Below are 24,497 nucleotides of genomic sequence, written 5' to 3'. Positions count from 1 at the left end.
GCGAGGTACACCCTGAACTGGTTGCCAGCCAATCGCAGGGCACACAGAGACGAACAACCATCCACATTCACAAGCGCACCTAGGGACAATTCAGAGCGTCCAATTAACCTGCCATGCATGTCTTTGGAATGTGGGAGGAGACCGGAGTACCCGGAGAAGACCCACGCAGGCACGGGGAGAACATGCAAACTCCACCCAGAAAGGCCGGAGCCTGGACTCGAACCTGCGCACCTCAGTACTGGGAGGCGGACGTGCTAACCACTCAGTCACTGTGCCTTCAATAAAATGTGGTGAATAAAGATTACATTTTAGAAGCAAAAATTGTTTCTTCCACTTTCTTCCGTCCGATTTATGAATATTAATTATGCTCAAGTAACTGTTTGAAAAGCATCTTATTACAGCTCGCTTTTGTTTTGGTTCACGAGGTCACCCCAAAATCTTCAAAATCCAATACTATTTGTTCTATCACCTTTAATAAAAATCTGTGGGCTGTTTTACAGTAACTGTAATTGATTTATGGATGGTTGTTTTTAAAATGTTTTAAGAAATATTTTTGTCAAATTTTTATGTGCGCAATACTTACTGTGATGGGGGGTTTTTTTTAAGAAGAAAAATAAACACATGAATTAAAAAAATAAATAAAATAAATAACTAACTAACTAAATAAATAAATAAATAAATAAAGTAATTAATTAATTAAAAAAAATCTAAAACCAAGTATTTGCGGAAAAACTAAAACGTTTTTCATTCTGAAATGTAATTAAAACCAACTAAAAAAAAAAATAAAATAAAAAATAAAACAAAATAAAACTAACTTTAATAAAAAAAAAATCCCAAACTATTATAACCCTGCCACCAAAGTTTAAGGACGTCTTTGGCAAACCTAATGGCTAAATAATGTGTGTATGTGTAGGCTGCACGTCAATGATAAGGCCTTGTGGTGCATCTCATGTGATTGAGAAAAGGGAAGTTACACATCGTCATGATTAGCTGCTAATCTTGGCATCCATGCAAACCTTTTTTTTTTTTTTATACATCAGAGTTTATGTCCGTTCCTTTCACTTCCTCCTTACAACAAAACGAGCACTGTATCAGAATCTACATGAAAGAATTGTTTTCACTCACTGACCAGCCCGTCATCGATTTGACCAGCGCAGCCACTGCGGAGCTCTGCATAATGTAACGCTTTATAGATTACAGATTAGTGTTTTAAATCACAATCAGTGCCGTAATAAATCTGATTACTTCGGCATTGTTATATAATGAAACAACCCTTGACTGATTGCTGCTTGATACGCGCGTGCGTGCGTGTGAGATGATAGACGAGTCTTCTCCCTGTTGTTGGCATCTTTACCCTGTGGACTGAACAGATCAATTTCAGCATCCCTCTGCACATACATACACTGGCGTTGGTTGCCGGGAGACTTAAATAGCTCCATCCCATTGAGTCTATTGGGCTTGAGATGTTACTCTCATCATCTTACATCCTGATATGTATTATTAATTATTATGTCATATGAAATGCAACTTGACAAACTGAGATGTTTGCTTGTAATGTATGTGGTTACTGCAAAGGACTGATCATGTGAGCCTAACAGGGCAAGACAACTACACCAGCAGATGCTTAATGCAAGAAAAAAAAAAGAAGGTTTTTACACTTGCTCCACTCAATTAGATGGCCCCCTGCTGGGAAAGGGACAGACTGAAATGTAAAAGTCTCACAAGCAGGGGGTTAAAAGAAGGGAAAGTAGTACGTTCCCCCCCCATTGTGGAAGTAGAGCAAAAAAACAAAACAATTCCTTTTCAGTCTTGCGCTTTCAACAAACAGCCAGGTAAAATATTGATGCCGCGTTTCCGCCACGGAAATGTCAGAATGATTTTAGCAAAGATATCAGTGGGGACGCTGTGTGGTTGAAAAGACCTGTATAAGTACTGAATTTGTAGCCCTGTGATAGATAGACTTGCATTATATGCATATATATATATATATATATATATATATATATATATATATATATATATATATATATATAAAACACTTTCACAAAGCAAGACCCAGCAGCGAGTGGTTTAGTTGCTGGCAAACCACCCAGTACAACATAAAGACCCTATAAAGTCATTTTAAAAGGGAAGTCAACCCCCCAAAATTTCTTGGCAATAATATGTTCTATGCAGCCCCACTAGTCTAAATGCAGGCTTCTGGTTAATATTGCCTTAGTGGAATATGAGTTAAGCGGCAAAAATCCAGCACTTTTTACCAATATCAGAAGGTGGCCATTTTGCAACTTGCTGTTGAGTGAAAATTACATCACAGTTGCTCAGGTCTCGGGGAGCAACCGATCACAACTCAGCTTCAGAAAACAGGCGGGCTGTGATTGGTTGTTGCTTGAGCCCTGATGTCATCTTCAGTCGACAGCAATTGGCAAAATGGCAATCCTTGAGATGGGTAAAAATGGCTGGATTTCACTGCATAACTCATGTTCCACAAATGTAATATTAATCAGAATGTCATGTAGACTAGTGGGGCCACATATCATTGTCAACAAATGTTGAAGGTTGACTTCTCCTTTAAACATACTGTGTCATGCGAATGAATCAACTTTCATCCTGCCCATTGCAAGTCTGCACATCAACATAATTCAACTAAATAAATCGAAACCTGTTAACACATAGCAAAAGCAGTTCAAGTAAATGAGGTTTGGATTTGTGCAAGCTGTCACCAGTTTTGTTCTTAGTTTTTGAAAGGTGCCAAATAATTGTACAGTTGTACAAAAAAATCTTTACAATCATTTCCCCTCCACAACTGCTTTGACTGCAGGCTGCTTAATCAATCTCATACTTCTTTAGCAGCATGGGTTCATTATTTCCCAGCATGCCGGTTTGCCCTCATGTCTGTCTGGATTGTGGCTGCATTCTGGATTTCAATTTTGCACCACCTGCCATACTTGCATTTCTCCCACTTTCACTCAAGCCAAAAGAAAAAAAAACAAAAAAACAGCGATGGATGGAGAATTGTCTCCTGACTGGGTTAATTTGTTCATAGTGTGAAAAGCATCCTGGAACTGTAAATGTGTGATAATTAGGCTCTGATATTGAGAGATGAGGGACTCTGGGAGGTCCCAAAGTGATTATTGTGGGCTAGCTGTAGCCAGGGAAACAGGAGGAGAGTGGGATGACCAAATATGCACAGCAGCTCTCACACAAAGTGATGAAACTTTTTGCATCGTAATGCATCCATCCTCAATTTGGAGAAAAAGAAAGAAAAAAACTCTACGGCAAATTCAATTGCACCAACTAAATGGAAAACATGAACGCAATTGCACAATGCTGTGAGAACATTTCATTACCTGCAGTCCAGCTTCTCGATCTCAAAGTGCGGGTTGAAGTTGAGCACAATACGCTGAGAAGGTTCCGGCGCTGTGATGACCCAGCGGCAATTCTGATGGGGGGGATACTCCAGCGGGTAGCCGGGGGTGGTGATGTAGCCCGCGTCACTGGCATCCAGATAACCACCGCATTGCTCAGAGCCTGTGAGGGATTACAAGCCTCAAATTGGAATGCTGAATCCTTACTAAGGGCATGCCAATGACAAACATTGCTCAATCAATGACCAACCACTGTAAAAAGGAAAAAACTTTTTCAAAATCCAAATATGCAACTTTATTCTTTTAAAATTCTGAGTTTTATTCTTATAGTGGAACATGTTTTTTTTCTTTTCACTGTAGTCTAATATGGATTCATAAAATTAGTGATGAGCGAGTACTGAGACCAGGTATTCGCATCGGGCCAATTACTTCAAGGTAGGTTTTGTATTCTCGCAATGGCGGCCGTTTTACGATCAGGAACTCGAAATTAGAATAACACAAAATTGCCATTAATTTCATGCATCAAGGAAAATGCTACATTGGGATATATATTATAGGTCTTTCTTCAAATATAATAACTGTTATTGTTTTTTGGGGGGGAGGTGGAAATCTGATGTACAAAAGTACTGTACTATAGTTTTCGGCATAGGTGTCGGTAGGGATGGGTACCGAAGACGGTACTTTTGTATTATGGACCAATTTGGGTCGGTACTTCCGAGCACCATAAAATCAAACGAGGCAGGCTTTACGTTCTTGAAAAACAACTACACAAGAAACAAAGATAACATCAAGTATTAATTTAAATATTTACTCTTAGTGTTTAACTTCATTCCTTGTCTTGCACAGAACTTTGCTTCACACTGTTTTTTTTTTTTTTTTGTAATTTTACTGTGTATTAATTATACTTCAGTAATTGTAAAATCTATTTTTTACTAGACTGTGACTAATTAGTTTAATTTAAAAAAAATAAAAAAATTATTTGACAAGTTTTATACATTAAAAAGTACTTGTGAAATAGATTTGTAAAAATATATTACTGTTAAATAAACAATAATGAACATTTACTACTATTCAAATAAATAAATAAATATCCTACAGAAACACATACAAATATAAAATATAAAAATAAGCAAAAAAAAATTTATTTGGCCAAAAAGTTGTTCAGGATCAGCCCTTTTTTTAAATTTTATTTTATTTTTTTTATTATTAAATTAAAAAAAATGTTTTTAATATATATTTCCCCCCAAAATGTTAATGAAACAGAGTTTACGGGTGGTCTAAGTGTCACCGACAGCAAACAGACAAGCAACAAAAAACATATTTCCAAACGAAAACATGGTGGTGTTGCATTGACTGCAACTCTTTACAAATCCCGATAAGCCGCTGTGTACAAAGCAGATAAGGAGGACGATAAGGGCAGTGTTTGCGGAGACAGGATATGGACAACAAAGAAGTGAGCGTCTAAGTGGATGCGGTGTCAAAGATCGACGCAACATCACGATATACAAAGACCTCCATTCACTGCCCAGCGCACGCACGCACGCACGCACGCGCACACACGATGACTGGAGCGTCCAGATGCTACAGTTCGTGTCACCGAGCAGCTCCTTCATGTCAGCAACCATACGTGCGTGCGTCAGCTCCTACTCAATGGCTCTCATTCAGCAGTCTGACACAACTCCCATCATAAGTCACATCTTTGGGGCGACAGCCGATGGCAAAACATGGCCGCTGCACACAACTGGATTGTATTGCAACTTTGCTGTCTATTGTTGAGCAGGATGAGCAGCCCGCTTAATACGCTCGACAGACTCTCTTGGTTTCAAGACGAACAAAGAGGCATGTTAAGCATCATGCGGGGTATGAGTGTAATGTTGGTTAAAGGGGACATATTAGGGGAAATGGACTTTTAATGGCGTGTATGCAAATGCGGGTCTCTGAAGTGCTGCTCACCTATGTGAGTGTGAAATTAAAGTGTGAAATTAAACAGCCAAGTATAACTTTTTTTTTTTTTTTTTTTTTATCCATATATATGAAAATGCGTTTGTGAGAGAGACATTCTGCTTTCTCTGGCTGTGACATAATCCACCATAAACCAGATCCACCTTTAGCTACTCTCTCAGGAATGCGATCATGCCAAAGCCAAAAACACCTTGAAACTGAAAGACGTACAATAAGTCTGTTGTTCAAGCAAACGTTAGTGCAATGTTGATATGGTTTTAACAAATATGTTGGACAAAGTCCTTAGCGGTTTGTTGGTTATGTGATGGCATATCATTTTTTTATGACTGCGCTGTGTGGGATAACTCAAACTACTCAGCACAATATCACAAGTTTCACGACTATAAATAGACTTGAGCTGGAGAATGTGTATATGGCATTATCAGTTACGGTCATCGTTTTTAAAGAAGGCTGTAAATAGGAGGTAAACAGTCATCAAGGTGTCTAATTTGGGGTGAAATGTTGGGGATACGTTCCAGACCCACCCGTAAACCGTGAAATCTCCAATGTATACATAGAGAAATTATAGATTTAAAAAAAAAAAATGTTAACCCTCCAACTTGGTTGAGTTTAATTTGATTATATCGTAAAGATTAAGATTTATTTTTCTGAGGTTGTAAAAAATTTGTTGATTCCTTTCGAGGGCTTGTTTCTATAGTGGAACCAATGTTCGAAATGTGCGTGTTGTGTTGGGACGCTAATGAATGATTAATGCATTGTCACTTTATGGAAGAAAATCGAAAGCCACCTCGAATAGTTGCGGTTGTAAATGTTGGAAGAAACTTTTTTTTACCCCTCTCTATATTTGCGACCAATCATTTGCACACTTTCTGTTTGTATTACGATGCTATCAGAAGTAGTGTGCTACCGTTAGCTCGCTAGCACACCAGCGCTTCTCTGTTAGCATGCTCGTCATTAACGCGTTAGCAGGCGTATGTAATGGGCGTTACAAGGCCTATATTGTAAATCAAGGTTAATTTTTCATTTGTTTTTATATTTATGTTCTCTATGAGAATTAGATTGTGTTATTTAACTACTTAATTATTGTGTTTTCTGTATTTTTTTTTAACAGTTCTCAAAGCATGCTTAACAATAAATGCCTGTTGTAATAAAAGAACATCTTGGTCGTGTAATTTCAACTGTAGGGGTGTAACAAAAACAGAAAAATAAGATTGTAAGTACAAAATGTATAGAAAACACTACATATTGTAGCGTTTGTGCACATGTGCCTTTAGGAGGCGGGGCCTGGTGAAGTGACGAGTGCTTGTGTGAGACCTGTAGCTAACAGCAGCTTCTGCGTGAGTGTGCTCAATGTGTTTTACTGCTTTCCTGGCATTCAGGCATAACTGTAACTGGAAAAACACGAGGACACTGTATGCAGAGACTCTCGAGCAGCGAGTGAAAAGAGGTCACAACTCGGCATGCAGCAGTCCAAGTGATTGATACTAGAACTGGTGTCTACCTCCAGCTGTCTGTAAACAATCACCGATCACCTTTGCGTGCGGCCCCCCTGTACCCATTTCCATCTTTCATGCTCCTCCCTGAAATTTCCAGAGTCAACTCGACGCGCTCGCCCTGGTCCTATCTGGTTCCAATCTCCCTGGTGACATATGGCAACACAGGAGTAGAGTTACAAGGCCAGTGAAACCCTGCCGGGCTTATCTCATCCCGGCACCATTTGGATTTGTGCTAAACCACCCGGAAACCTCACATCAGCGGCAGCCAATCACCTCCTGTCAAACACAGCATTAGCTACCTGCACAATCTAATGCTGCTTCGTAAATTCTTCCTTATTAGAATAGTTTTACAAGGTCAATTGCAAAGATCCTTGTAATCGCTGCTTAATATTATTATTGGGGACATGATTTGCCATTTTGAGGGCCTCGACATGCCATGAAAGCTCACAATTTTTTGTAAGTATGAGAATGCTTGTGATATAAGTCATGTTTCACGGATTTTAAAACATACTCCAGAAAGTAAGACATATTGGTTTTGCAGTGGATATTTCAGGGGTAACGTCCACAGGTTATACTTCGATGATGAATTCCGACGCTAAAAAAAACAAGGTGGTCGAACAATTTTGTCGTGTGAGTGAGGGTCACGACGCCAGGGTTAAGTTTGGGTTCATGACCTGTTCAGTTTGGGTTCATTGACCGTGAGATCAAGTGTCTGTTTGGAATTGATGTAGCAGCATCTAGTTTCAACTGGTTTTAAGTTATGTGACAGCTATGTGATGTCAGGAGCTTTGTGATGTCAATCTTTAGTCCTTTACTTAGTCACAACCAATCAGATCGATTCACTGTCTGTAGCAGCTGTCTGAGAAGTGTGTGTGTTTGTCGGATTATTACTTCTGTTACCACTGTTCTTCTGTGCAACTCTCGTTGTTTCTCGTCTCGTCAAGTTTGTTCCACGCCTCTCGATGTGAATAAATAGTTAAAATCTTATTTGGGTCTGCGCTTTGGGATCCATCCCCAGCACATAAACAGGGCCGACTCCCGGCCACGCTGGAATCCACGCAGGAGATCGTAGCAGTAAAAGGAACTGCAAGAAGATCTCCACTTGTACTTGTGTACCTAATAAAGTGGCCAGCGAATGCATACGCACGCATGCCGTTGCCGGAAGTACATACACGGTGCTACTGATTTGCATTCCACACAAGTGCAGGGCGACCTGCCTGCGTGTCTCTTCGTGAGAACACAAAAGATGCTGAGTTAAGAGTTCACGTCAAGAATTATAAAGCAGGTAAAAGTGACACAATGAGAGAAAATGTGCCAAGACTGTCAAAGAGTGAGCCAGACACAGAGAATAGAAAAGAAGAAAAGAAAAAAACAGATCAAATACTTGAAAATCAGGACTGAGCAGGTTTTGAACTTTTGATGATCATGTTAGATTCATTTAAAAAAAAAAAAAAAAAAAGTACGGTGCTTATTGTTTGTTTCGACGAAATAAAATAAATAAATCCCCTTCCAGGAACAAGTGAGAGTTGAGTATGTGTCTGAAAGTGCACAGAGGGGAACTGAGACTTCAACCACAAACACCACATTGCCAAACCTCGACTTTACCACTCATCCAAATGTCAAGCACGTATTTTATTCATTTACCGATATTCCATCCACCGTACATTTTATGTGCTTGCGATTGTGCGCAGGCTCCAGCCTCATGCCCATATAAAGGCATTGGAGGGACATTTACTTATGCTAATTAGTACCAGCTGGCCTACGCCTGCAATTTACAAGAAAATAGATGTTCCGTGAATGCCACTTGGACTTAGCAGAACTTCTCAAACAGCAGACTTACGAGAAAAGTATGAATGCAGCGGTGGACCACAGTTATATAAAATCTTATAATGTTATACTGAATGGGATAAAGTAGTCCAAATAAATGGGACTCAAGCACGCTTCATGAATGAGGTCCATTAAATGTTTAAGCAGAAATGCAGCTACCCATTTATTTTCTATTCCTCATTACGGTTGTGGGTGAACTGGAGTCTATACCAGCTGAATTTGAGGTACACATTGGACTAGTGTTAATTTTATCGTACACTTTAAAATTTAGTCTAATTTTTAATCCAGTTTCAATTACGCTTGTTAGTTTTGATTAAAGTTAGTAGTCAAGCTCATCCCGTTTCTATTTAGTAAACTTTTAGTCGATTATAAATCTAGCATTTTAGTCTTTAGTCAATGCCTGTTCTTAAAGCGCTTTACAAATAAAGTTGAGTTGAGTTTATTTTAGTCATTGAAACCATAATTATATTCGTCTAGCTTTAGTCAACAAAAACTGTCAGTTTGACTCTAGTTTTAGTCAAGACAATCATTTTACCGCTGTATTTTTTTGTATTTTTAGCAGATGATGTTTTAAATCTAAAAAGTATTTCACAAAAATATTTTCTCATCTATTTTTTGATGAAAAACAGCTTTACACACAATTACAGTGGCTATTATGGCTCCATGCTACAAGCTAGTAAGTTAGCCAGCATTAGTTAGCGGCCGGATAAACATTCGTGTTGGATTAATGTTACATTATTATAACTATAATTTAGATTTGAAAGGGGTTGTGTCACTATGTGTCACATGACAGCGTAACAGTGACAGATTAGTAGACACAGGATTTTACAAAATCATATCGTTTTTTTGTCTCGTCTTTGTTCATAAACTAAAATGTCCATGGATTTATATTTTCGTCTCATCTTCATTAGTCGACGAAAATGCACACGATTTAGTCCGAGTTATTATTTATTAATGAGGATTTTAGTGTAGTCTTCGTCTGGTGAAAAAATGTGTGTTGGCAAAAATATTTTTATTTAGTTTTCGTTAACAAAATTAAGACTGCCTTGGACACCCAGCGACCTCATCAGACAGCTTACTTGATCCTCTCTAGTTTATTTCCCAACAAAAGAGAATGAAGTGAAACCTCGGTTCACAAATTTAATTTGTTCAATAAATCAAAACAGTGTTTTGTTTTCACAGAATTTGAGTTAATAAACTCATTTTTTCACCATTCAGTTGTTTGTAAACGAAGGTTCCACTTTCTTTTCAGACGCAACAACACGTGAGGCTACGTCTTACAAATGAACCACAACACCGTGTGTGATCCTCGGGGAGAAGCTGTATTGAGACCACATAGTTACAATAAATGCACAAACACAACCACGGAACATCGGCCATCACAGTCTGGTTTGGACATCATTGAATTCCAACCAACCGCACGCACGCACGCACGCACTCACACACATACAGTACACTTACACAGCATAAGTAGCTGTAAATGGTACTAAGCAGTCTAGCAGGGATATAAGACAGGTCGCTGCATTATTTATGTCCCTCTGACACATTTTGCATTTCTTCCTGGTAACACCTATTCAGCAGCTTTTGCACACACTCAATACACCTCGAACGCATGCCTAAATATGTACAAAAACACACAAACACATGCTCGACCTTGCTGAACTGGATCCCTTCTTGATGCTAATTTTCCAACTGTTCATAAGCTTTATAACAGATTAATTTTTCCTCTTAGAGATCATTTTCCACCCTGTTCATCAGTTTGCTCTTCTGCAAGCACTTTGCAAATGTCCGGATGGTGGTCCGACTAAAATTTCCATTGGCCAGGGACTAGTTTTTGAGTCCGTGTGTGCGCACACTGAGGAATTATTCTTTTGCTGCGTCATCTTCACAATCATGACCATAATGTAGGCCAAAACTATTAAATACCTTTTTTTCAACCACTACCTGGCCTATCAACTTTGATTAACTGCCGTTGGCATTCAGTGTCAAACACAATGTCAATTCAGATCGTTTTTTTTCTGTTTGTTTTTTTTGTTTTTTGTTTTTATGCATATTCAGTAGATTGGTCTAGCATAACAATACACTACAATCTGCTCCTGGCATTGTTGCATTAAAGTGCAGAAAGGCTTTGCTTGTAAACACGTCATGCAGCTATGAGAATATGAAAAGTACAGGAAATAGCAGCCTGTAATGTCTACACTGGATGAAGCCCAGTTAGATTTGAGTCATCCAAACCTGAGACACCTCAGGAATGAGAAGAGGAGAGAAGAAAGGCAGAACACAGAGGACGAACGATTGAGCAATGCCAGAGCATCTGTCTCTCATCATGTGAAAGGAGAAAGTCAGCAGCTCGGAAACGCTCACTAGACGGAAAAAGCAAGTTGAACAACACACAAATAGGTAGTGTAGACAGTATATAGTGGGCGGATAGATTACTGGAAACTACCTGATTTGGGTTAGAGAGTGAATTAATTAATCAGGAGTCTTGCCAAAACAATTATATGCTGATAAATTTGTGTCAGTTAAAACTACAAGCTGCTTAAAGGCGGGCTCTTCCGTTTTCACTCAGGAAAATGCACTATATAAATACAGGATGTATACCCATCAACTTCTTCTCAAACTACACCTCTGGGCTTCTGTTAATGTGTGGTGGTGATTTTTTCCTTAACCCCCACCCCCCCAGCTTGGATTTTGCCATTTTGTGTTTTTTTTTGTCAACAGCGGGATGCTTCTGTGGACAGGCAGCTGTTTACCCCTCCAGCCAATCGCAGAGCGGGGGGTGGCAGGGGGCGTGTCACTCACTGTCGCCAGACGGGGCCGGGCGAATTTGTCGGTTGCATGACGTCACTCCCACGGCAACTTGACAGCACGCACGGATCTTTTTTTCACTCACTCACTCACTCACTCACTCACTCACTCACTCACACAAGCTTCTTGTGTGAGTGAGTGAAAAAAAAAAAGTTCTAGGCAGCACCACAATATTACGTTAGTGGAATATGAGTTAAGTAGCAAAATCCAGCCGTTATTATCCATCTCAGGGGGCGGCCATTTTGCCACTTGCTGACGACTGACATCAATGTTGCTCGGGTCTCAGGTAACAAACAATCATGGCGCAGCTTCAGAAAACAGGTGCGCTCTGATTGGTTGAGCCCTGAGCAACTGTCAACAGCAAGTGCTTCACAACTCATATTCCAAAATTGTAATATTAATCACAATGTCATGTTTAGACTACTGAGGTCACATATAACATATTGTTGTCAAGAAAAGTTTCAAGGGATACTTGACTCATTGAACAATTTTCAGCAGTGAAAAGTTCATATTTTGTCCCGAATGAATTTGGTAACTTCATTATTTTTCATGTACAATTAATACCTTTAAAAAGTAAATTTTCTACTTGCTGTCGACTGATGATGACATCACCTGTGCTGAGGAAGTAGGTAACTGCCAATCATGGCTCAGCTGTTTTCTGGGTTTGGTCAGTAAACTCCGCCATGATTGGTCGTTATCTACTCCTCAGCACAGGTGATGTCATCATCAGTCGACAGTACGTACAAAATTTACTTTTTAAAAGTACTAGTTGTACATGAAAAATAATAAAGTTACCGCATTAATTATTGACAAAATATTAACTTTTTACTGATGAAAATGGCTAAATGAGTCAAGTATCCCTTTAAGGTTTACTTCCATTTTACATAGTCTCCCAATGACAACCCCAAGAATACATTTCCACTGTTTTGTCCCATTTCCAGGCAGGGGGAATGAAGACGGGGAGAAAACAGATTACAGAGCAAGGGGAGTATAAGAGAAGAATGAGAAGCTGGAACACTAAAGAGATTTCGCCACCGTAGCAGAGCGGGGCCGAAAAAAGAAGGTTAGTGAGGTTTCCTAATCGGAGCAAGGGAAAGCGCTGAGGTGTGGAGAAAGAGACACAAAGTGCTATTAAAGGAGAGGTGGAGGGCCGTGAACGAAGGAAAACAACGGGATGATTCAGTGTGACGGGAGCAAGAGAAAGGAAAACAACCTGTGGCCTCGCACGGCACTGATCTGGAGGGACTGCAGAGGACGCCGACACACACACATGCGTACATACACACGCAAATACCATTTTTTGTATGCAGAAGCTTCAGAAAAAGAAAAAAGTGCATGTGTACTGTTTACACATACACACAAGCTCCCCACCGGCTCTCGTTACTCCAGTCATTACCAAACGGCTGACGGAGACACTAGAATAGCAACAGTGTGCTAATGACATGATAACCATAATTAGAACATCCGAGTGGACACACTAATTGTCCTCTCTGTTTAACAAATGAAAGCCAGGGTGGGAGGCGGACGAGGGAAAATGTACTGAAGGTTAAATGGCTCAATGCTTGTTTGCTCGAAGCAACCACAACAGGTTGTTGAAGGCTGTGGGGCAGCCTTGTTTCATGCGCACACAAACGCACAGACCACAACATTAAGTACAACTGTACAATCTCATGAGATGCACTACCAGAAATTCTGCTTCGAGCAATAATTGTTCTCTCACATGTGCAGGAGGTGAGAGAATAAATGTTGATTTGTGGCAATAATTCGTGAAGGTGGCCCGTCAGTTTTTAAGCAGGGTGCATGCATGATCATTTTTTAACATCCTAAACAATGTTTTAAAAAAATGTGAAAGCAGAAGAAAAAAAACAGCATGTGTGTACGCAACACAGCACACCACCACTCACACATAATATCGCCATCATCACTTTTGAGTCTCCACCCACAAAATGGATATCTGTTGTAGTACCAAGACCCACCTAAGAGGCAGCATTGTGCCACAGGGCATCCAGACGACTGGCAAGTACAACCAAGAAAGAAATGAATCTATGCTAATGTATTTTTTTCTGGCTTATCTGATAACTACATTGTGGTTGTAAACTCTTCTATTTGAGAGACACATTATACAAACACTCAACACAACCTGTTGCAAAAAATTAAAATAAAATGCCACAAGGCATGCAGACAGAAAATATCAAAAGTAGAAAAAGATAGGCTAACTTAGCTTATGTGGCTTAACTAAATTCAATGTTAACCACACATAAAAATTTGTGATTGTAAATGATAATTCTGATTTCCTTGGCAAAACAAAATCATTCGTTATGAACCCGACACCAGAGCATAATTGGTCAGGACAATGGCTAACTGTTAGCTTACCTGCTAAGTGTATCATGGCTGCCAACTCTTCTCCTTGTCATTTTTTATTGTGGTGAATACTTAGGAGGTACTTTTTACAAACACTCAACACAGCCTGTTGTTCCTCTGTTGGTCCTCCAACAGCGCTAGCAGTTAGCCTGCTGCTAGGCGAGCTTTGTGTTGTTGTGTTGCTGTGATTGTAAATATTAGATGTTTTTCCTGAGCCCATCAAAAATCATTCAGAACACTTGACACATCCTGAGACATCCAATCATGGGCCTTGTACTTTGATCCAAAGGGGTGAAAATGCTCAAAATCCACCTGATTATCGGTATGTAAATCTACTTGCCTCGCATGTGGTGATTGTTCCAATTCCTGTATGTGTGTTTTGGAGGTAGCAGAGGAATGAAAGTGAGCTGTTTACTGCACACGTGGCCCTACTCAGCTATCACTTCACTCTCTGCTCCTTTGCTCTTATTTCACCGATGCCCTCCTCGCTTGCTCTCGGCGCTGCCGTTCTCTAGTTTCTTTTTTTTTTCTTTTTTAAAGAGGCCCGCTTTCACTTGCTCCCTCCGTTGCGTTCTCGCACTTTCAGTCTCTCACTTTCCCTTGACTTGCCCTCTTTTTTTCCACAGCTTTACAGTTTTGGCATGTTTGACAGGCTTTTTTGGCAGACTCTGAATTCCACTTTCATGTCCTTGGAATCATTAAATCATTTATCCTATCTGACAGTATGTATTTAATAAGTGAGATACAAAAACAATCACAATCACACAAAAAAATATTTGGATGAGCTCATTGTGTCACTAATTGCTCATCTCACTGCAATATTTCTTCAAATAATGAACATTCATTAGTTTGTTTATTGTCTTGCTAATGTGTCATTGGAGCATCATATCCTTCACTAATACAGTATACATTTTACTCTCTGTTCAAGTAGATTTATCCAAAATAACATTCATGTATACAGTTAAATTATATTTAGAGATTTCAAGATAAAGATTGACTGTCAGTAAGTTGATTCATTCCTGTGGGGTTCACAGCAAGTTGCCCCCCCCCCTTTTGTGAGAACTAACAACATGGATGGTTTGTGTTATTGATGGCCGATTGTTGCCCACACAGCATTTTGACCCAGACCAGTGTAACATTTAATTAATACAAGCAGCTCCCATGGGGAAACAGTGGCCGGATGTTTTCAACAAGGGGTAAAAGCTGAGGAAAAACATGCTGTGTGAATGTGTGTGGGTTTTTTTATGTGCCCTATAAATACAATTTGGATTGGATAGTAAGAGTTGTTTAGTAGTAGCTAAACAAACTAACCAAAGCATTAGAAACACTTCTCAGAGGGATTTAACGCTTTCTTGTATACTTTTCCGACTTGAGACTTCTGAACTGGATATAATTGCATCTTGCCAGTGTACCTAATGTTGTGACATGTAAGCATAATGAGTTTTAAAGCAGCTATTATTCAGAGTGTGCAGAACAATTACATCACCGTCAGATACAAACACACTCATTCCACCGGAATAATTAGCGAGATTAATTAACTCAATTTGCCTGACTCATGTTTATGTTTTGATGAAATACTTTCAAGACTTTCTTTCCATGCGCTGCAGCTCTGTCGAGCCAGAAGAAGCTGGCATCAGAAGCTGTTGTTCTACCAGCGTACCTGTAGGCACTTCACCCCTCAGAGAGCTGCCGACATTCACTCCGCATCACCTCCAGCGTGTTTCATCATCAAGCGCATTTCGGCGGAGACGCTATGGAGGCAGACAGCCCGTCTTGAGTGGCCAATTACGGCCGTTTATCTCGCTTCCAGGCACAACCGTGATCAAACGGAATGAAGAAACAGGATCAAACAGCAAAGCTAAGAAATCTTTCTTCCGTTTCGTTCACTTCTCTTGGCAGCTTGCGTCGGCCTCTTTCTGTCTCGGTTACTTCCTCACGCTGCACTTCCAATCCATCTCCTCTCACTATAGATATGCACATACACGCATCTCAACAATACCTTCTCCTACTCGTCTCATCTCAGGAGACAGCCGAGCTGAGGCATTTGTAAAAGTTTACTGCTGAGGCGGCTGCAACCTGCATGTGAGTGAGTTTGTCCCAGTGGAGGAGCCAGAACCGCTCTCAGCTGGAGATCGGGGAAGATTCCAGGGAAGAAGAAAAAAGAAAAAAGAAAAAAAAAACAAGGTTGTTGTAGTCATACTCAGAATCAGGCTACTCTGGAACCTTTAAAGTCAAACAGCCCTGGGGGTCGTTCATTCAGATGTGACCCAGAGGATGAGTGCAGAAGAAAGTGGAAGCGGCAGCCAGAAATGAGAAAGTTTATGCCAAGATATGCGCGAGGTTTGGGAAGCCCGTGATGCATGCGCTCAGCGGAACAAATAAACGGGTCCAAAAAAAGAAAAGCACTCTTCAGAAGCTGCCTCACACAACCAGCTGCACTCCAACAAACCACTGACGCTGCAATGATTACCAGAGGTGGATGACCAACTGACTCATGGTAAACACATAACATACATTTTTAAACTATAGAACAATGGTTCATCGTGTCCTTTTTTTTTTTTTCTTTTCTTTTTTTTTTTTACATCTCAGTGCTAAGGTACTTGGTCTGTTATCTAAATTGGGGTACACATGAACTGATAAAAGGGCCAAATCCTGAGCAATTTGTCCTCCTCAATTTGCTCGAGAAAACCATCAGCGCACATCGTAAATGTTAAGCCTGTTTAATCATTTACGATCACAAATCTTGTGGTTGACACAGAGGTCGGCCGAGCCACGGACAAGACAAGGAGAATAGTTTGCCACTACGATCAATGTAGCTATCAGAAAGGCCAACAATGTAGCTATTTTCTTCTATTTCTTCTTTTACACCAGGAGCCTGGATGCCCCTGTGGCACTATGCTGTCTCCCACAGGTCAGTCTCGGTACTACAACAGACGTGATGTGTTTGTTTTCAGTGTATTGTACACACATTATGAAAACACTAAGCACACACTTGCCAATTGTGCGGCGACTCTCACATATATATATATATATATACATATATATATATATATATATATATAAAATAAAAAAAATCAGATACTGTAAATTGTTAAAAGTTACAATATGTGTAATTCACAGTAATGTTAGCTAACCACTAACTGGAATCTTTTGAATAAAAGGCAGAGTCCGCTATTTGGCTAAATAAATACATAAATAACCAAATAAATAAATAAATAAATGTATTATACAAAAAATTTCATGTTTATGTGGTGTAATTAGTTGTGAGCTTCTCACATTAAAAAAAAAATCTGATAAAATGTTGAACATTATTATACTGTACAAATGTAACTCATAGCAACGTTAGCTAACCGCTAATGCTGTAATTTTGTGGATCAAAAGCTGAGTTTGCTATTTGGCTCAATGTATTGTACAAAAATTGCCATGTTCGTTCCGTTGTGTAATTTGTCATTGTGAGCTTCTCGCATTAAACAAATCAGATACGATGTTAAAAATTACAGTATCTGTCTCACAACGTTAGCTAACCGCTAGCACTGAAATCTTGTGGATCAAAATCAGAGTTCGCTACAGTATAATTATCATGTGCATGTGTAATTTTTCATTTTTCAAGTCAAAACGAAACTGTTATGAGCATTCATATGGCCTACCGGCCCACGCAACAACAGTTTTCTGCTTGCGCTAAACGGAGCTCACAAAGATCGAGGTAAGTCAACATATAACAGTATTAACAAGTGGAATATATGTTCTGACCTCACTCTGCACTACTGTATTCACTGTGCTGCGTTTCTATATTACGTTTCGGCCACAGAAACACAACCATGATATGCGCTGTGTGTTTTGGAGGAATTATACTGTATTTGCACAGTAAAACTTGCAGCTGCACGGAAAGGGCTCCTTCTGGAGGGTTAGGCGAGGAAGTAGCTCAGAGGGAATTTTGGACCAGCTACTGTATCTAAGCCAGCCAAAGTCCTATGGGAACTTTTTGTCCCAGGTGTAATAGCACCAATGGGATCTATAAAGGCTCCTGACGAGAAGACCTGTGTCAGTACAAATGCAACAATCAGACTCAATGCAGTTCTAGTTTCATATAAACTGAATGCAAGCTCCATGTCTTTAAGTGAAAGGACATTTTTTTTCTAATAATAATAATACATCTAAAATCAATATTATCAAAACTATTGGACTGTATGTTTTTATTGGAAGGGCTTTAAAAAAAATCTCCCCGTGCGTAAAGATGGTTTGGAACACAAATGCGCACATTATTTCGCGCAAACGTAACCAGTGTCCGCATTATCAGATGTGGACAGTTCCGGTGCTCCCGGGAGAGGAGGAGAAAATACTGCCGCTCTCAAGTGAGGCGAAGGTGGACAGTGCGGCTTAAGTGGCGGTGATCGCTTCCACTCAGCATGCAAGTCAAATAAACACTCAACCAAGTAACCACCAACGCCACATAATTGAATTTCAACGTGGAAAAGAATAAGAAACACCGAGAATAGTCCCTGAAGGATTTATTTATTTTTTTTTCGGAACCCTCCGGAGAGCAGATGGCGATAAGAGTCACGACATTCAAGACTTCAACAATCAATAGACATCCTATTAACGAACACGCGTATCAGTTCGAAAACTGAGATCTATACAAAAGGGTGGAGATATAAGAACGACAATAAACTGAGATTTATGAAAACAAATTGAATTCTATCTGGCACCACAAATGGATCGAAAATGGTTTCAGTCTTAAAGTTCCTCTTTTCTGTTGACATTATCTGTGTGGGACACTTAAACCTAACGATCCAATCGCAGGTAGCCCTCTTCTAATATATAAATCGATGTAATCAGTCCAACTCCTCCCTTGTTTCTTGTCCTTTTAGTCATTAATTAACAAAGAAGCACTCGTTGGTGTGATCACATCACTTTTACAACTTCCCACCACTTCAGTTAGAGGAAACTACGTGCAACCACAAGAATGATAAACAAAGGTAAATTAAGATTAGAAAAGAATCCAAATTCCATGCAAATAAAAAAAATGAATTCATAGGGAAACAATCAACATTTGTAATACAAAAAATAATTTGATTGCTTTTCAAAACAGTAACATGGGAAAATTCCTCGCAGTAATATATCATAATAGTCTCCCCAAAACAATATCAAACTAGTTATAGGCTATGCCATGTGTTTACCTCCTTCCTCCGCGGTGACGGCAAGACTCGGTAGAAGTGTGAACGCACACACGCAAAACCATGTTGACGAATCCATCTTCTGGACTCCAACCGTTGAACTCAATCAAACGGTTCTAGTCCCAAAACTCTCCCCCGTCTTCTATTCCACAGATCAGGTCGTTACCGTCCAAAGAATCCACACACAAATGCCGGTTTGCGGTTGAAAGTTGCGTCACTGAGTGTCCGTGCGTCTTCTCTCGCGGGAGATGATCTGTTCAAATTGTCCAATATCCATTTTTTGGGGGGTGCGTAATAATACTGCGCTTTGGGAACTGGTCATCAACGTGAGGCAAATGCGAAGTCACTACCGGAGTGGAAAGTATCCAGTGGAAACAAGTTTGTCAAAATGTGCTCAAAGTAAGAATCATAAACTCCCCCTTGGTCAAAACATCGCCGCCTCCGCTCCTTTATTTCAAAAACACACATACGTGCTTCAAATAAACATTCTCGTGTGTTTATATTCCAAAAAATGGTGAAGGCACCGTCCAAAATGACAGCCCGTTGTTGGCTCAAAAAGCAGATAAAGCTGTTGGAAAAGAGGTGCGCTCTTGTCAACGCGTGCGTAAAAGATGACGGGGAGAAAACGAACACGGTTGGAGGCTCTTCGCCGTCCTCCTCCGAACTGACAGTTTAACACGCCTCGTCTCTGCCTCCGTTCTCTCCGTCCCCCTCTCTCTCTCTCTCTCTTCCGTTGGGGAAGCGCGCTCCTTCCCCTCCGAGCTCCGCCGGCTTAGTGACATCAAGTCTGAGCTCTCCCTCAGCCAGAGTGTGGGTACCGCGCACGCGTGTATCGGATTACAGTGCGGGCACCTCGGCCAGCCTCCACGCAGCCCCCAGACCCCCCTCCCCTGATTAAAGAGCAGTTTAATACCACCCTCACCTCTCCACTGCCAAACAGCTTTTTTTTTTTTTTAGAATAAAATCTGGGACTAAATTAAAAGATCAATTTAAGTGGTGTGAAGGTGTGGAATCATCTTGATGATGACTTATAAGGATGTCAGACATTTTTTTTTTAAACGTTTGTTTAAATGTAAGGTTATTGAAAAATGTGATAATTTAAGTTGATGTTTGGATCTTGTTAATTTTGTTATCATTTATATGTGATATTTGAGTTAATCGCTTTGAGTGGTCTGATCTTGTGAAAATAGACGCTTCAGCTCATGCCTTTTCGGTCTGTATGTTGTGGCGGCCGTCGACCTGTGTGTTGTATTTTTTAACCCTCTTTTATGACTGATCGAAATAAATTGTGTCATGACTAGGGTCATGCAAGGGTTATGCTTACTGTTATGAGTAGGGTCATGCAAGGGTTATTTATGACTAGGGTCATGCAAGGGTTATGCTTATACTGTAATGACTAGGGTCATGCAAGGGTTATGTTTACTGTCATGACTAGGGTCATGCAAGGGTTATGCTTACTGTCATGACTAGGGTCATGCAAGGGTTATGCTTACTTTTATGACTAGGGTCATGCAAGGGTAATGCTTACTGTTATGACTAGGGTCATGCAACGGGTTATGTTTGAGTCACGACCGTGAGGTCAACTTCTGTTTTGAACTGATGTAACCAGCATCTAGTTTCAACTGGCAAAACGCTATGTGATGTCAGAAGCTATGTGACGTCAGGAATCTTTATCGACATGTAACTATGTGATGTTAGGATTCTTTAATATCTTTATCTGGTCAACAGCCAATCAGATAATTCCATGTCAGTCCTGTTACCCACATGTCTAGCCACAGCCAATCAGATCGATTGTGCCACCAAGCAGTATCAGACACCTGGTAATGATCACAAGTTATATGTATGGAAGTGGGCGTGGAAAGTGATACTTAGAAAAAGTTCAATGTCTGTCCCATGTCAGGAGGCGTCCATTTTTAGATAGTTGAAATTTAAACAGGGTGAATTGGAAGTATTATGTGGGAGTTGTTACGCGTAAAAAATAAAAAAAAAATAAAAAAAAAGTGTAGAGAATAAAAATCACAATAACATATATTATTCAGAATTCCCACAATTAGGAGAAAATTGACCTGCTTTCAAAAGTTTGATGCATCTTCCTGAAGTTTAACTTTCAATAGAGGACCCCGATCCTCAACTCTCTCTTCAGATGAGAGTTCCAACAGTTACACAGACGCAGGAGAAAGGAAAAGCTTAAAGTAATTCTTGCCTTCCCAGGGCACAACTCCTCAACCCAATTTCTTCCTCGTCAGTGCTGCTGGATATTAACATCATGAGACATTTATAGCACTTTTAAATTTACTTAGGATTCCTGGGAACCGAGAACCTCAAAGGATGACTTTATTAGAAATTTCAACAGTCACGGGTTTGCCCCATGCCACTTGAGCGTATGCGACGCTAACACGCTAGGCTAACTGGTGTTACCTGAAAGTTATGGCAAGCAATGACTGCTTTGTGTAATCAATCCAATGTCAAACCATTTACAAGCAAACATGAAGCATTAATATCTCATTGGGCTTGTCAGACATTGGAATTGTTTTGTTTTAGAGGGAGCAGACATTTTGTGGTGAGTTTTTCAGCACAACTGACAAAGAAGTGGTGGAACAAACCAAGGTATTTTATAGCAAAGGCGACATGGGTTGTACCATGTTCAGGCAACGTGTAGGGGCATTTGACTTATTAGGAATGCACTGATCTGCATATATTACCGGAGAGCCGATAGGCCAAGACTTTTGAAGCCGCGAGGCCACCGTATTAATCCTCGAAATTAGAGAACATTTGAGACCGTACTTAGTAGCAACAGCATGATTTATGTTTTACATTTGAAACATAAAGCAGAGGACTTCAGACATTATACAACTTGCCTTAAATACATGTATAAATTATGTTTACAGGAGGAAACTTGTATATATATATTTTTTAATTAAAGAATTATAACTGTAATTCAACAAAAGATGCCTCTGCCAAATCTAATATTGGGGTCTAAGGAACTGAGTGATAAAAGAAAATGAGGGTGTTCAAAGCATCACATAACGTCCGCTTGTTAAAAAACAGTGACCACCTCGCCAACCCATACCCCCAACCCTATACTAAAAAGCCTACGAGAAGTATCTGTCTAATCTGTACATATACGTACAGTTTATAGTATAAATGAGCAGACGACTCCAAGAACTTTATCCAGAGAGATGGGAGGAGTAAGATGGCCGCCGTGTGACTTCAATGGCTTGAACGGGCGTGTATGGGCTATCGGCTTTCCAGTAATATATACAGATCAATGAAAGAATGCTAATTTATTTTGATATTTGAAACTATTTACAGTCATAAAATGCTACTTATCCTATGTCCACATTTATGAAAGATTGATTTAAGACTTATTAATGCCAATGAAGGTCTTGTTTTGCGATCAATGCATTTAAGACCTTTTAAAGACTTAAGGATTTGTAGGACCTTCATTTTAATGAGATCTTCGCTTTGGCCCATCTGGGTACAGTGACAGGTGACACACAAACACACACACACACACACACAAACCTGAACCTGTCCATCAATCTGTCAAATGTTTCCCAACGTCTCTGGAGGTCTTAAGGTATTAAGTTCTCCTTTTTCCATGACAGGTCTATGTGTGTGTGCGTTGTCGTGTCCCTGTGGTTGCCTGACCTTTGTAACGCGTCCCTCTTCTCCGTCTCTGCTGTCCCCGTCGGGCGCCTCCCCACTGCAATTTAAACCCTACCTGACCCCCTGTTGAGGAGGACACTAACTTAGCGTAGCTTTGGACCAATGACGAGCATGTCAAGACTTTCCGCCGGCCGACAAACTTGACAATTCACACGCTCACACTTGAAGCATTCAAGCACAAATTCACACCCACGTCTTCCTGATAGTTCTTCTGCATAACTTACACGGCCGCGTTTGGCGGAGACCACTGCATTAAGCGCACTGACCCAACAGATGGTGCAGATTGTTTTTTTTTCCCCTTACCCCATTTTTATTTTGTATTTAAGAGAAGTTTATTTGTCTCACTATCACCTTAGTGCTTTTGTTGTTGTTTTTTCTTAAGCCCAGTACACAAACATTTTTATATGCACATATTAAAAAAGTGTCAGATTTCATACTATGTACGGTAAGTCCAATTGCCAGTAAATATTCATACTATTTGTTACATTTTTGACTGTTAGTGTGCTGTGAGATTTTTCGAATGTGAAGTGGGCTTATGGTCATAAACTGCTCACTATGCACTAGAAAAATGGCAATCTCGGTATATCGCGCACTTGTTGTGGAAAGGAAGTGAGTCCGGACACAGCCTTGTCTCGGCTGAAGGATTTACGAACGTAAATACCGACACATGATGTGGTGAGCAAAATTTGTGGAGGTTAACTAATATTTTTTTTCAGCTAGGAGGTGTGCCATGGATGATTTGTGTTGCTTGTGCTATTAATAAGGTTTCTATTGGAACACAAATACGGGTGGGTGGGGATCATACAGTTGCTGTCCCGTCAATATCTTTTACATATAACTCAGAAAACAATACTTTTTATATTTGTTCAAAGGGTCTCCCTGAATTTAGCAATTACTTCACTCTAATAGCACTCAAGTGGTTGTTGTGCTCAAAAGTATTATTATTATTATTATTACTATTATTATTATTATTATATCATTTTGGGTGTTACCAACCTATCTTCTCAAAAAAAAAAAAAAAAATGTAATTATCATCTGCTTGAAAATGTGGGCCTATTTTGAGGGGAAGATTATGTCACCGAAAGCATGAAATCATTAATAATTCGATATATTTAAATGTGGAAAATTAGTCTGGCGTCTGTGTGCTGCATAATCTGACCGTTTAAATCCATTACAGCACCCTGATATATATAAAAACAATCTCTATTTAAAATATATGCATTAAGACTTTAAATTGTTGGTTTTCACTTTCTTAATGAGACTTAAAAAACAAAATTCAATAGCCTCTCATAAGATTGCTAACATACGACGGCGTATTAGGGCCACGTAGAAATATATACATATATATATATATATATATATATATATATATATATATATATATATAGAGAGAGAGAGAGAGAGAGAGAGAGAGAGGACGGGGGCAATATGACGAGAAAAAAAAGTGGCAAATTTGCAACTTTTTAATATGACGAGAAAAAAGTGGCAAATTTAAAAGTGGCAAATTTGCCACTTTTTAATATGACGATCAAAAAGTGACAAATTTGCCACTTTCTAATATGACGTGAAAAAAGTGGCAAATTTGCCATTTTTTTCCCTCGCCATATTGCCCTCTAAAAAATATGTATTTCTACGTGACCGTAATACGCCGTCGTACTAACAAAATGTGCTTTTAAAAATAAAATTGTTCCTTCAGGTCATTTACCATCGCGTAGATTTTGCTCAGATGTTTACACAGCGCACACGTGTGCACTCGTGCACATTCTTTGGGTTGAGCTTGAGTAATGCAAGTCCGTCCAAAGTAATCAGGCTGAAACGTTAGCGGGCCCACTGAG

General features: G+C 39.7%; 1 protein-coding gene across 2 annotated transcripts in view; it reads right to left on the bottom strand.

The window, feature by feature from the left end:
- The window catches only part of LOC144030321 (neuropilin-2-like), a 98,657-nt gene extending 78,910 nt beyond the window's left edge, over positions 1–19,747 (bottom strand). For both annotated transcript variants that reach the window (XM_077536514.1, XM_077536515.1), the window contains exons 1-2: positions 18,997–19,747; positions 3,348–3,528 (exon numbers count right to left, since the gene is read on the bottom strand). In XM_077536514.1, coding sequence (XP_077392640.1) covers positions 3,348–3,528; positions 18,997–19,072 — 257 coding nt within the window. In that variant the 5' untranslated portion in view covers positions 19,073–19,747. The remainder of the gene's footprint in view (positions 1–3,347; positions 3,529–18,996) is intronic.
- Between the last annotated feature and the right edge of the window lie 4,750 nt (positions 19,748–24,497).

Source organism: Festucalex cinctus, chromosome 11 (assembly GCF_051991245.1).
Source record: "Festucalex cinctus isolate MCC-2025b chromosome 11, RoL_Fcin_1.0, whole genome shotgun sequence".
NCBI classification, from domain to species: Eukaryota; Metazoa; Chordata; class Actinopteri; order Syngnathiformes; family Syngnathidae; genus Festucalex; species Festucalex cinctus.
The sequence above is the reverse complement of the archived record's forward strand: the minus strand, read 5'-3'. Positions and strand labels throughout refer to the sequence as shown.